The 14,843-nt window shown below is 34.6% G+C and overlaps 1 protein-coding gene across 3 annotated transcripts in view; it reads left to right on the top strand.

The window, feature by feature from the left end:
- The window catches only part of RNGTT (RNA guanylyltransferase and 5'-phosphatase), a 343,904-nt gene that overhangs the window by 159,493 nt on the left and 169,568 nt on the right, over positions 1 to 14,843 (top strand). For 2 of the 3 annotated variants that reach the window (XR_013534377.1, XM_002746807.4), the window contains exon 12: positions 8,884 to 8,952. The exons of the other annotated variant lie outside the window; for it this stretch is intronic. Coding sequence is in view for 1 of the 2 variants with exons in the window: in XM_002746807.4 (XP_002746853.1) it covers positions 8,884 to 8,952 (69 nt within the window). In the remaining variant the exon portion in view is untranslated. The remainder of the gene's footprint in view (positions 1 to 8,883; positions 8,953 to 14,843) is intronic. 3 annotated transcript variants of the gene reach the window in all.

The following is a 14,843-nucleotide window of genomic DNA, read 5'->3' as shown; positions in this document are numbered from 1 at the left end:
GAAATTAAGGTATTAGTTAGGCATGTTGGCTTAGGCTTATGTTTTTATTGGGTCCTCATATCCCTAATGCTGGCTTGGTTTCTAGCATTGGAAGGCAGTCAGGAAATATCTACCTCATGGACACTGCATGCGATTATATTTTTATTGAGATGTTTATCAACCAGTAAATTATCTATGAAAAACTTAGCTTAGTACTTCTTACATTGGAATACCAGTGCAACCGGTGAATACATTTTACCTTATGTATAGAAAAGGAGAAAAAGAAACAGTAGTTTATTTTTTGACTTTAACTTCAGAGACAAAAGAATATCAACGTGAGTTTAAAATTATATCTAATATTTAAATTACTGAATAAAACCTGACCTTTCAAGTCATGCTATTTTAAGCATATTGAGACTCCTTTTTTTTTTTTTTTTTTTGCTTTTTGGTAACTCCTCCTTTCATGGAGACTGTGCCTGACAGACTCTTCTCTCAAAGGCTGCCCATCATCCTTGCTGAATACAACTTCCCAGTGTTCAGTTTGACCTACAGGCTTGGCCTCTCAATTTCTTCGAAATTTTTATCTCAGTGACTTAATTTTGATTTAGCCACTTTCACTTTGGAAATTTCATTTCTACCTATTACTCAATATCCTAAAAATTTAAATTTGGACATACTGCTTTGAGACAGCTTCCATCTTTATAAGCAGCTGAGGCGTTTCATCAGCGTCACCATCCAGTATCTATAGCTGTTCTGTCTTCAGTGAGGTCTGGTCTTAGCCTTAGGAGGGGAGAAGTTGCTTTTATTGTGTACACTATCTCAGCTAAAATGGCTGTTGTTTATATCCGAGATTATGAAATTCTTTACAGTTCTCCCTACTTTCTTAAGGTGGAAGTTGAGGTCATTGATTTGTAATCTTTTTTCTTTAAAAAACATTTTTTTAAAATAAAAATGGGTAAAAAATTGTTTTTCTGAGGCAATATCTAATTCTGTTGCCCAGGTTGGAGTGCAGTGGCGCAATCAGGACTCACTGCAGCTACAACCTCTGGGGCTTAAATGATCCTCCTGCCTCAGCCTCCCAAGTAGCTGTAACTTAGGTGCTAGCCACCTTGCCTGGTTAATTTTTAAATTTTTGGTAGAGATGAGGTCTCGCTATTTGCCCAGGCTGGTCTTGATCTCCTGGCCTTAAGTGATCCTCTCACCTCAGCCTCCCAAAGTGTTGGGATTACAGGTATGAGCCATTGTGCCCAGTCATTGACCTACTATTTAATTAAGTATTTCAGGCAGCAAAATTTTCTGTACATAAGCTTTAGCTGCATCTCTCAAATATTAACCTACTGTATTTTTGTTTCCATTGTTTAAAATACTTTAAAATTTTTGTTTTAATTTCTCTTTTATTTGTGGGTTATTTAGAAGTGTGTCATTTAATTTTCAAACATTGGGTGACTTTCCAAATACTGACAACTAATTTAATTCATTATGGTCAGAGAGTATACTTTGAAATGTGTTATATGGACTTAGGAAAAAAAGTATTTTTTCCCGGTTTGGGTGGAGTATTTTATAAATGTCAATTAGGTCAGGTTGTTTTATAGTGATCTAGTCTTCTATATCCTTACTAGTTTTCTGTCTGCTTGTGCTCTCTAAGTTTTTTCAAGACGTCTTTACTACTAGTGATTTTTCCCCACTATTTGTATTCTTCATGTATAATTGAGGATTCCCCCACTATTTTTCTTATCTATTTTGTCAGTTTTATTTTGAGGCTTTTTTTTAAGGCATGTATACATTTAAGATAGTTACGGATTGTTGATGAATTGACCCCCTTTGTTGGTATGTATTGTTCTCATCTCTAGTAATTTCTTGTTCTTAAGTTTTCATTGTCTTATATTAATATAGCCTAGATGCTTTAGCTTTTTTTCCATTAGCACTGGATTTGACATCTTTTTCCATCCCTGTACCTTTTATCTAATGGGCTCTTTATGTACAAAGTGGGCTGTTTGTAGACACTGTATATACAGTTGCTCCTTTTTTTTTTTTTTAGATGGGATCTTACTCTGTCACTTAGGCTTGAATGCAGTGGCATGATCTTGGCTCACTGTTCCTGGGCTCAAGTTATCCTCCCACCTCAGCCTCCCAAGTAGCTGGGACTACAGGTGCACACCACTGTGGCCTGGCTAATTTTTGTATTTTTTGTAGTGATGGGGTTTTTCCATGTTGCCTGGGCTGGTCTTGAACTCCTGGGCTCAAGCTATCTGCCTGTCTCTGCCTCCTCAAAGTGCTGGCATTACACGCATGAGCCACCACACCCAGCTGGTTCTTGATTTCTTAAAAAAATTTATTAGTAATGACAGTTTCTGCTTGTTGACTTTGTAATGTGATTTCTAGAAGAAATATCATTAGAAATGAAAAAAACAATCTGGTTTAAATATACTATCCTCTACTTGATTTACTACATGGCTTGCCCCATGTTTTCTTATTTTCTTTTTTCCTTTTGTCCTGTCATCATTTGGATTACTTGAGAATGTCCTTATTCCATTATATCTCCACTTTTTGGGCCTACCAGATATATATATCTTTGTGTATATTTTGCTAAAAGTTTACTATACTAAGGTTTATAGTATCTCTTTTCACAATTTACTTTTAAATAATAGCATACTACTTTCATAGTTGGGGTTCTTACCTCATTTCCTTTTATACATTTTGCTTTTACATATGTTATAAAATTCATAATACATTGTTAATATTTTTACTTTACTTAGTCAGTTATATTGTAAGAAAAGCAAGAGGAACACAGATTTCTTACATTTATTCTAGTTTTTAACTGTTCTAATGCTCTTCATTATTTTGGTTTAGATACAGATTTTATTCTTGTATCATATTCCTTCTACCTGAAAATTTCTCTTTAAGTTTCTTATGTTCAGGCTTGGTAGAAATATGTTTTATCAGCTATTGTCTGTCTGAAAAAGAACTATTTGCCTTTGTTATTGAAAGATATTTTCATTTGCTAAAGATTTTTGGATCAACATTGTTTATATTAATATGTTTAAAGTAAGGCTTCATTGTCTTATGGCTGGTATAATTTCAGAAAAGGAGGCTGCCGTCAATCTTATTTTTGTTTCTCTGCCTGTAGTCTTTTCCCCCTTCTTGCTGGTTTTTGACTATGGGAATTCTACATGTTTTGTTTTGTTTTTTGGTTTTTTTTTTTTTGCTTACATCTTTCTTCCAGTCCTCTTGGAGTCCATTGGGGTGTGTGTGTGTGTGTGTGTGTGTGTGTATGTGTTTAATTGATTTTTTAGCAATTGGAAGCATTATTTCTCTCAGTTGCTTCTTTGCTCTCTTATACCTTTCTTTTCCTTATCACGTTCCAGCCATACAAGTGTTCTATCTTTGGCTGTAGTCTCCCAGCTCTTTGATTCTCAGTGCTGTTTCTTTTTCCTCTCTTTTTTCTTTTTGTATTTCAGTTTGAAAAAGTACCATACCTTTCTTCTTCAAGTTTAGTGACCTTCCTCTGCTGTGTCCAGTCTGTGGATAATCTCATTGATTATCATTCCCACTGGTTAACATCTTTTTCTCTGATGTTGTGTGTTTTCATTTCTGCATTTTCAATGGTTTCATTTTTATTGTTTCCATCTCTGCTGAAACTCCATATCTGTTTATGCATGTTTCCCACTTTTTTGTCTAGATCATTTAAAATGTTATTTTTATTCATTTATCAACTTTTTAAGTTCAGGGTACCATGTGCAGGATGTGCAGGTTTGTTACATAAGAAAACGTGTACCATGGTGGTTTATTGCACAGATCATGCTATCACCCAGATATTAAGTCAGCATCCATTAGCTATACTTCCTGATGTTCTCCCTCTCCCCACGCCCCTCACAGGTGCCTAGTATGTGTTGTTCACCCCTATGTGTCCATGTGGTCTCATCAATCAACTCCCACTTACAAGTGAGAACATTCAGTATTTGTTTTTTTGTTCCTGTATTAGTTTGCTGAGGATAATGGTTTCCAACTCCATCCATGTCCCTGAAAGACATGATCCTGTTTCTTTTTATGGCTGCATAGTATTCCATGGTGTATTTGTACCACATTTTCTTTATCCAGTCTATCATTGATAGGCATTTAGGTTGATTCAGTTACTTTGCTTATTATATATCGTCCTGCAGTGAATTTACATGTGCATATATGTTTATAAGAGAATAATTTATATTCCTTTGGGTATATATCCAGTAATGGGATTGCTGGGTCAAATGATGCTTCTGCCTCTAGTTCTCTGAGGAATCACCACCCTGTCTTCCACAATAGTTGAACTAATTTATACTCCCACCCACAGTGTAAAAGTATTCCCTTTTCTCCACAACCTCACCAGCATCTGTTGTTTTTTTGTAAATGTTATTTTTAAAGCCTTTGATAATTCCAAAATATAGACCCTCTCTTTGTCTGCTTCTGTCGATTGCCTTTTCTTTGACTATAGGTCATTTATTTTTCTTTTGTGTATGTGTGTTTGAGAGAGATAATTTTAAAATTAGGTGTCTTTCGTGGAGTTTTTTCCTATGTGAACAAAAGAGACTGAGGTAAGTATCTTTATGCTCGGTAACAGGAATCCTTCTTTTAGTTTGTTAATAGGCTTCATTTGTGGGTAGGGAGGGGTAGTGGTTAAATCAGTCTGTTCTGTGTGTTGCTATATAATTATATCTAAAGTACTCCAAAGAATTCACATTTTCTCAGTAGTTGGCTACTGTTACTTGTATTTATTGTAATGCCTAGAGTATAAAATAGTTTTCTCCTGGTGTTTCTGTTTCACGTTTAGCTTTCAGTAGGCTCTGCTCCCCTGTACCACAGAGTGTTCTATTTGCATACGTCTGGTACTTTTCCCCATATGTAAACAACTGTTTCTTGCTGCTCAGTGCCAGACTTGTGGAGACTGTGGAGTTTTCTTAGTTTTTATTCTCTGGCTTGAGAAATACTAAGCATAACCTGGGCACCTGAATCGCAGACATGGGCTTTTCCTCAGTGGGTCTTCCCTCTCCCTTTTGCCAGTGAAGTTTTGCCTTGCATAGGACCAAGTCTTCCTACTTTTTATGAATATAAAATCCTTGATCCAAGCCTGTCTCCAGCTTCTTGTATAGCTGCGTATAAATGTATTCCCAGGTAACTTTTGTGTCATATCAAGAAGGGTTTGGAAAGCAGGGGTGTTTTAACGTCTGTGTACAACCAAGGTGAGGCATTCTCATGTTCCCTGCCCCGCCTGTCATCTTTCTTGTGAAGCATGATAGAAGCCTGGGAAAAACTTCATATCTCTTGTGTTTGGGACTTCCAGGGATTCTAAATGGTTCCACTCACCCAGGCTTAGTTTTTAAGAATTGGTTAGATGTTCAGTTGTCTTCTTTGTACTCACTTTTATGACTGCTACTTCTTCTTCCTTTTCTCTACCAAAGGAGAAATGAGTTTATGTACTTCATCCTCATTTGGAGGGGCTGGGATTCAGTTTATTTGGTTGCCTGCAGATGCCAGCTTTCTGATGGCCTTAACAAAAGTTATGATTTTATAGATTATCTGCTTTTTTATTATCATCAGTGTAGAAGCAGCATTCTCTTATTATTTTTCACATCATAAATGAATGAGGAACTTTTTCTTAAACCAGGCTTTTCAAGGTATCTTCAAAGAGCAAAGCACTTCTAAAATTATGAACATAGATCTATGGAATGAATAAGGGGAAAAAGCATTTTCCTAGCATTATTCAGTCGGTACTTATAGCTTGGGATAACATCTGCAGTTACAGTCTCATGTATAATTTGATGTATGCTGTAAATTAGAGATAGCAGCAGTAAAAATAATGGAAACTGCCTAAATGACTTAAATGTTGGCTCTAATGATGAAGATACTGATATATGGAAGATGACCATAACAGGTTTGGATTTTTTTTTTGAAAGAATTGTGGATAGACAAAAGGCAATATTTCTAATTTAATAAACATGTTATATATGTGATCTTATATGAATATATAAATCAGTTAATAAAGCATACAATGTTAATATTTTTAGATTTCATCTCTTAGAAAAACTTTTCTTCAAGAATTTTAACTCTTCATATTCACTTTATTCATATAGTATATGCTATAACACATTTAAAGTCTATAAAAATTTTGTTAAATATAGAAATGGGGTCTTGCTTTGTCGGCCAGGTTGGTCTTGAACTCCTGGCCTCAACAGCCCCTGCCTCAGCCTCCCAAAGTGCTAGGATTACAGGTGTGAGCCACCGTACCTGGCCAAGTCTATAAAATTTAAGTGGCTTTTGGAGGACTTATATATTTAGGAAGTTTCAGAAATCTTTGTTTCAAAGAGTCATAAGACTTTCTTTAGTTATCTCTTCATTTTTAAAGTCTACTGTAATCTGTTCTGAGTGATTTTGCCTTACCTGTCTGAATTAAGGCTAGTTGCTTATGTCTGATGGCCTCAATTTCCTTTTCTGGCAAGTTTTAAATTATAACTTAAAAACTTGAGAATATACATCTCATGAGGAGTTAGTTATATATTTTGAATGATATGTTAAGTGCTGAGCACAACACTTCATTTTAGATCTTTAATACATGATAGATGATTGTAAAAGTTTATGTGTCAAGTAAAGAAAGAAATATCGTCTAGAGTAATGAAGAGAAGCTCTTATTTTGACCCATGAATTTTCATAGTCCTTTAAATGCTCTGATTTATAAAAAGTTAAGAGTAGAATAAAAAATGAAATCATTTTCTTTTCTGCAGCAGGTAACATCATGCTATGTAGAGTCTTGCTAACTGGCTGTTTTTATTGTTACTTTATACTTTATATACAGACATGGTCCATTACATGAATTTGAGAAGTTTGGTTGAAGATTGGAAAAGCCATGATAACTTGTCATAAATGATGTACCTATAATAGAAATAGAGCAAATGAAAGATTAAAGATTACAAATTTTTTAACCTTTTGGTTTTTTAAAGAGATTATTGCAGTATTTGGTTTTCATTGCATCATTGCTCAGCAGAAATGGTATGAATTTAGCAAGTTACTCTTATTTATTTATTTATTTTTTGAGATGGAGTCTCACTCTGTTGCTGAGGCTGGAGTGCAATGGCATTATCTTGGCTCACTGCAACCTCCATCTCCTGGTTTCAGATGATTCTCCTGCCTCAGACTCATAAGTAGTAGCTGGGATTACAGGCGCTCACAACTATGCCCAGCTATTTTTTTGTATTTTTAATAGAGATGGGGTGTCACCGTGTTGGTCAAGCTGATCTCGAACTCCTGACCTCATGTGATCCGCCCTCCTTGGTCCCACTAAGTGCTGGGATTACAGGCATGAGCAAAGGCACCTGGCTGCAAGGTACTTTTCTTATATGATGTGGTATAAGAAACAACAAAGTCTTGTTTGAACCTTTATCCATGATTACTTAATTTATGGATATTTGAAAAAAGTCAAAATAGAACACAAAAGTCATAAACATTGTTGGTCATTACAGAAGCATTGTTGATCATTACTTTGAAAGGAAACTAGTGTTTTAATACAATTAGTTTATATATATATGTGTGTGTGTGTGTGTGTATATGGGGATATCCACACACACACACACACACACACACACACACACACACAGGCATTCAAATACAGACATATTTGAATCCTAGAACTATCCTGAATTTTCTGTTAATTGGCCAGATTCTGGATAACCTGGTGGTGTGGGTGGGACCTGGTGGGAAGTAATTGGTTCGTGGGAGCTGTTTCCCCTCATACTGTTTTCATAATAGTGAATTCTCGTGAGATTTGATGCATTTATAAGGAGCTTCCCCCTTTGCTCGACACTCATTCTCTTGCCTGCCACCATGTAAGAATTGCCTTTGCTCCTTCTTTGCCTTCTGCCTTGACTGTGAGGTCACCCCAGCCATGTGGAACAGTGAGTTCATTAAACCTCTTTTCCCTCATAAATTACCCAGTCTCGGGTATGTCTTTATTAACAGTGTGAAAATGAACTAATTCACCTGGCTCTTTAAAAGTATGTTTTGTTCTCTTTCCCAAAAGGCAGAAATTGGTGTTTCAGGCTTCCATTAGTGATATACAAATTGAATTCTGCAAAATAATAAGAATCTGTGAAAGAATGCATGAAAATAACTCAGTCAGAATTAATTAGAGGGTATAGGGTCTATAACTCTGTTGATATGGCATTGAAAAAATGTTACTTGTATTTTTTTACTGTGTATTCCTTGCGATGAAATTCTTTGCTTGGAAAAATTATAGAAAAGATGCAAAAATACCCCAAAGTAAGATTTAAAATATTCTCTAAGGGTTCTTAGAAAACACAATGTATTTCTGGGTTATAATCTCTATGTTTGAGCTGGTTTGTGGTTACAGATTCTTGCCCCCAAGCAAGTTTCTTTGTAGTTTTGGACTATAATCTTCATTTTTGAGCTAGTTTGTAGTTACAAATTCTTGTCCCCAAGCATTTCTTTGCTTTTCCTTTTTTTGTGTGTTTATTTTTTATTCCATTTATGTGTTACTTTCCGGAGTTTGTACTTTCACTTTGTTTTTTGCTTCTATGTCTTTCTTCCTTTTGTGCTGGCTTAGGATTACATTTAAAAATATGTTTCAGTGCTTTATTCAGTGCTTTATAGTTTGGTTGTTGTAGTTAGGACTGTTGTTTAGAATATCTGGCTGCCAAGGAATGGAAGTGTGTGTGTGTGTGTGTGTGTGTGTGTGTGTGTTCATATCTTATAGTGTATTAACCTAGATTCCTTTAGACCCATCTTTTCCCCTTATTTTGTATTTCATTCAGTTCTTACAATTTACATATGAAGAAGTTTTTATAGAGTTTATCAAGAAATTTAAATAATTTTAAAGTGATTATTATATTTTTAAAAAATACATGTGTATTTATTTTATAGCTACTTGAAGGAAATTTTGCCAAAGAAGTGAGCCATGAAATGGATGGACTTATTTTTCAGCCTACTGGAGTAAGTTCATTTGTCTGTGTGTGTGTGTGTTTGTGTTTTTTTTTGGTGTGTGTGTTTGTGTGTGTGTACACAGATATACATATATATATACACATATACATATATGCCTCAGACTTATTTACTTAGGGTTGATTACTGCTGTGATTGCTGCTTTTCCTTAAAACATAGTGCTCATTATGAGCTATTTTATTTATATCTAAATACACGTAATTTTAAAATGAGCACCTGTCTGTTTTCACTCAGCTTAAGAAATAAACATTGTTGGTCATTACTTTTCAAGGAAGCTAGTCTTTTAATATAATTAGTTTTTAAAAAAATAGTTATCTACCAATAGCATTACATAAATGTTTATTTCCTTTTGTAACTTGGTATACTTTTTTGGATTAATATCTCTAAAACTTCATTTTGCTGTAGTTTACTGTAGAGTAAAATTCAAAGAGTTGTTAATATTTGACAAAAAATAAGATTTTTGAATATTTTTCCATGTTAAATTTCTGAAATGCACTAATAATTTTTTATTATTTATTTATTATTTTACCAACTTAATGGGTGAATCATATGTTTGAAATAAGTTGTATTTTATTCTATAGCAGGTTTTCTCAACCTCAACCACAGATATGTTGGGCCAGATAATTCTTTGCTGTGGGAGTTGTCTTGTACATGGTAGGATGTTTAGCAGCATCTGTGGTCTCTACTCACTAGATGCCAGGAGTACCCCTTTTTCCATTTGTGACAACCAAAAATATACTCTGACATTGCCCAGTTTCCTCAGGTAACAAAATTGCCCCTACTTGATAAATCTGTGTTCTGTAAGGCAGTGTTTTTCAAAATGTAGCCTGTAGAGGAGGATTAGCACCACCCAGGAAGTTTTCACAGATGCCACTCACCCCCACACCTATTGAGTAGGAACACTGTGGATGGAGTTTAGCAGTTTGTGTTTTGACAAGTTCTCCAAGTGATTCTAATGCATGTTCAAGTACGAGAGCTACTTACACTATAGGAAAGAGTTTATTTCATGTGCAACCCACCTCATCACATGCTTCTTTTTTTCTTTACTAACTCTTCTTTTAGAAATTAGAGTATAAGCTAGTTGAGAATTTATATATGGAGACATCAGACTGGGTACCTGGGGTAAAAGAAAGGGAACTAATAATTTGAACACAATGCATTAAATATGCTACAGATTGAATATCTCTGATCTAAACACCGATATACTGTAAAATTTATAATGTTTTGAGTGCCAGCATGATGCTCAAAAGAAGAGTTCATTGGAGCATTTTGGACTTTTTGATTAGGGATGCTCAACTGGTAAGTATAATGCAGATATTCCCAAATTTGAAAAAAACCAGACTCCAAACCACTTCCGGTCGGTCCCAAGCATTTCAGTAAAGGGATATTCAACCTATGCATGTAAAGCATTGTATAATGAATCTCTGCTAAAATGCTAATTTAGAGACAATGTGATATGTGATTAGCATCTGTCTGTCTTCTAGCCCCCCTTGCCAGAGAACAGAAAAATCTTACCTTCTGGGGTTGAAGGAGGAGAAGATGGAGGAACACTAGAGGTTAGGGACAGAAATTGTAGAAAATACTATTTTAGGAAAATGAAGGTTGAATCTTTGAGTTCTAATGTATTCCAGTCTTCCTAGATTGAAATAAGTAAAGTCTAAATATAACAATGAATTCAGAAAAATTCAGTGTTTGAAACTCATGGTTCAGATCTGTGCATATATAGCATATGTAGGAAAAATGGCCTGACAAATGAGTGAGTCTGTTTCTCAAATGTGTAGTATAGGCAGTTGATTTGTCAGTCTGTTTTCTTTCTGTAACCATACTTTTTATTACAATGACTTTGTAATTGATACCTGGTATTAAGTCAAGTCTCCCTGTTTGCCAGCATTACCTTAAATCTTTGTAGACATTTGGTTTAACATGAAAGTTTCAGAATCAGTTTGTCATGTTATGCAGAAATTTTTGTTAGGAGTTTAATTGGAATGTCTTTGAATTTAGATTACTGTGGAGAAAGTTGATGTGGGTTTGCCATGTTAAATCACTGTCTCAATGAATGCTGTGGCTTTTTTTAAAAGGTCTTTTTCTGTTCTATAATTGATTTTAAGTTTTTTATTATTGTAATTTCTAAATATTTGTTATTTTCTGCTTTTATAGTAAATCCTGTCTTGTTTACCTTTTTATTGCTACTTCCAATACACTGCCACATTATTTATTTATTTTATTGATTCAACAATCCTGTTGAATTCTGTTAGTTCTCATCATTGTCTAATTTTATACTTTGACCAGGACCTCTAATATTGAATTAAGTGTTTGTTCTAGTTAGATGAAGGAGAAGACATTTATACCTTCTTCTCAATCTCAAAGAGAATGTAACTAAATTTTCTCTGTTAAGTATGTTTGTGGTAGATTTCCGTTAGATATGCTTTATTATGTTAAGAAATTTCTGATTTGTTCTTCCAAGAATTCTTTTTAAAAATCATAAATAGGTTTTGGGCATTAACACCTTTTAGGGCATTAATTTTAAGGCAGTAATGCCTCTTCTGTATCTATTGAGATTATCACATCATTTTTCTTTTTTCACCATTTATGTAGTAAATTACACTGATTTTGGTCATGTTAACCCATTCCTGCATTCCTGAGTTAAGTGCTGCTTAATCATGACATACATAATATTATGTATGTCCTAAAAAGGCGCACCTTTGAATCTAGATATAATTGCTTCTTGAGGATTTCTGCCATCTTATTTCTTACGGTTCATTTTTTTCTTTTCTTCTTTTGAGACAGGGTCTCACTTTGTCGCCCAGGCCGGAGTGCAGAGGCACAAACATGGCTTACTGCAGCCTCGACCTTCAGGGCACAAGTGATCTTCCCACCTCAGCTGGAACTACAGATGCACACCACCACGCCTTGCTAATTTTTGTATTTTTCTTAGATATGGGGTTTGCCTTGTTGCTGAGGCTCATCTGAAGCTCCTGAGCTCAAGCATTCACCTGCCTTAGCCTCCCAAAGTTCTGGGATTACAGGCATGAGCCACTGTACCAGCTTATTTTTCTCCTTTTTGTATATTCAGAATAATGAAGGTAATATTTTTTATTATTGACAAAATTATGTAACTTGCATATAATCAATGGTAATGCCCGTCCATGATTTTAAAAAAATCAATTACAATAGAGTGATTTATACTGAAAAATAGAACAGTTTCTTACCTTTTTCAGCACCCCAAGTGCTACTCCTAGGAGGCAATTATTTTCCTGTTTTTAATTTTTTTTGCTTTTACTTCTACATTTCTACACAATATATGCTGGGTTTTTTTGGTTTTCTGTTTTATACATGATCTGCTTACTTTGTACTATGGAAGAATAGGATTGAGCCCTCTAATTCCGGTAATGCCCTTCACACCCCTTTCTCCTTCTGTCACCCTATTGTAATTATATCACATATTTGGTCAAATTCATATTCAATATTTATATTTTTTTGGTGACATAACTATTCCTGAGTCAAATAGTGTACAATTATGTATTTTTTTAAGAAAAGTCTTATCACCTAGCATTAGGAATATTTTCAGTTGTTATAGTTATTAATATTTTTTCTTTAAACTCTCCCAAAGAACTGTGTGTTTTCAATGCAGTCAAATATATAAGGTCAATTTTTCATTTGAAGGCATTCTTTCTGAAGCCCTCCATTCTTTAGTCCTGCTGCATAGCCTTTTCTTAGGGTTTCTTTTCACTGTTTCATCCAGGAAATCCCTTTTACCTTTCTTCTCTGATAGATTTCCTGACTTTTTTTGACTTTATCTTTTTTTTTGCTTTGAGTGATCTTGAAAACCTAATGCTGTACAAACTGGTCCTTATGCTTATGGAGCTTTTGTTTCAGCTGTGAACTGAACATGTTATTCTCAATAGTCCCCAATCCATTCTACGATTTTATGACTTTGACTTAGCTCCAAATTGTTTATTGTGCTTATGTAGTTCTGTGCAAGTTGGTATAATGTTGATTATCTCATAATAAATCAAGCCTTCCTGTTTGCCAGGATGTTCTTAAATATTTGGGGACATTTGATTTCACATGTAAGTTTTACAATCTGTATATCATGTTACCCAGAAATTTTTAGTAGGAGTTTAATGGAATGACTTTGAATATAGATTAATTTGGAGAAAATTAGTGTGTTTACAATGTTAAATCATCTTGTTATGTGTACTAGAGAGTTAGGGAAAAGGTACAATAAACTGTTGCTCAAGACTACTTGTCTAGATATCAGAAATTTTCAGAAGTTTTAGATCTACTCTTAGTTTACATACTCAATTTTGTATTTTTAAAAATAAATTATAACTGATAGCAATAAAAGACAATAGAACTAAAATGAAGAGAGTCATTTTACTCAGATTCTCTATTTATAATAAGCCTTCTAAAACTGGCTTTCTTGGCCTCTTCTGCCTTTTGGATGGCTGTCTTTATACTTGTCTTCTAAGATAGTTCTATTCCCCTTTCCTTCTCTTTATAGAGAAAAGTGTATTTTTTATGGCTATAGCTGTTTTAGCTCAAATCAACCTTTAACCCTTGCCTTTTATTTTGCTTCTAGTACTCTGTTTCTTCATTCCTATTATACATTTCTATTAGGGACAACCAGTTTTTAAACAATCACTGAAGTCTGTTCAGTGGCTCATCACTTTGTCTTTTTGAGTTATCCTTGCTATTTATTCCTTTTTTAAAAAAGATCATGTCAGATTTGGCTCAAATTGTTTTATACTCAAGCTATTTCAGTAGCTTCTTAACTGTTCTTTGTATCTATGTTGTCTTTCCAGACTACTCCTGTTTTTTGACCTAGTAAAATCATGTTCTGGGAGAAAGCCTAATATAGGGGAGACCAGTATTGACTGATAGAAGTATAACGTATAACACAAATGTGAGCCATATATATATACTTTAAATGTTTCTAGTTGCCACATAAAGAAAAAAAAGAAAATGGTGAAACTAATTTTAATAATATATTTTACTTAAGCCACTGTGTCAAAAGTATTTTCATTTCAACATTAACTCAATATAAAAACAATTTTTATTTTTGTACTAAGTATTTGAAATCCAGTGGGACTTTTACACTTGCAGCACATCTTGGCCTTGCCACCGTTCAGTGCTCAGTGGCCATATGTGTAGTAGACAGTACAGGTGTAGATACATTGATTTATTCTTTCCCATTTCTTGCATGTGCTCATGGCATTTGTACATGATTCATTTGTGATCTTCAGTTGAATTGTAATTCTCTGTGTAATGTTAGATTTTTCTTCTTCAGCTTGCAGAACAAAATAAGGTTACATTTCTTTATTATTCAAATGCAATAGGCAGGCTCCTATACTCCCCACCTCCTACCCACTTCTAAATCATAGTGCATTGCAGTATTGCAGGGATTTTTTTTTTTAACTTCCTAGGTTCTTCCTTTTAAAATTGTGCTTCGAGGGCTCTTTTTTTTTAAATTTAAGTTCTGGAATACATGTGCAGAATGTGCAGGTTTGTTATGTAGGTATACATGTGCCATGGTGGTTTGCTGCATCCATCAACCTATCATCTACATTAGTTATTTCTCATAATGCTGTCCCTGCCCTCACCCCTCTCCCCCTGACAGGCCCTGGTGTGTGATGTTCCCCTCCCTGTGTCCATGTGTTCTCATTGTTCAACTCCTACTTATGAGTGAGAACATGTGGTTTTTGGCTTTCTGTTCCTGTGTCATGTGCTTTGAGTTTTTAAACATGTTCTATTCAAGAGATCTTGATTCCAGACTCCAGTTTCTGGAATGGTGAAACGCTACTGAGTTTGTAGATGCAAAAATTTTTTTGTGTATTTACTGCCTTCAGCCCTCTGTGTTGATAATGTTGAAGAGAGGTGTT

The sequence above is a fragment of the Callithrix jacchus genome, chromosome 4 (genome assembly GCF_049354715.1).
Source record: "Callithrix jacchus isolate 240 chromosome 4, calJac240_pri, whole genome shotgun sequence".
NCBI lineage: Eukaryota > Metazoa > Chordata > Mammalia > Primates > Cebidae > Callithrix > Callithrix jacchus.
This window is presented reverse-complemented; position numbering and strand designations above follow the sequence as displayed.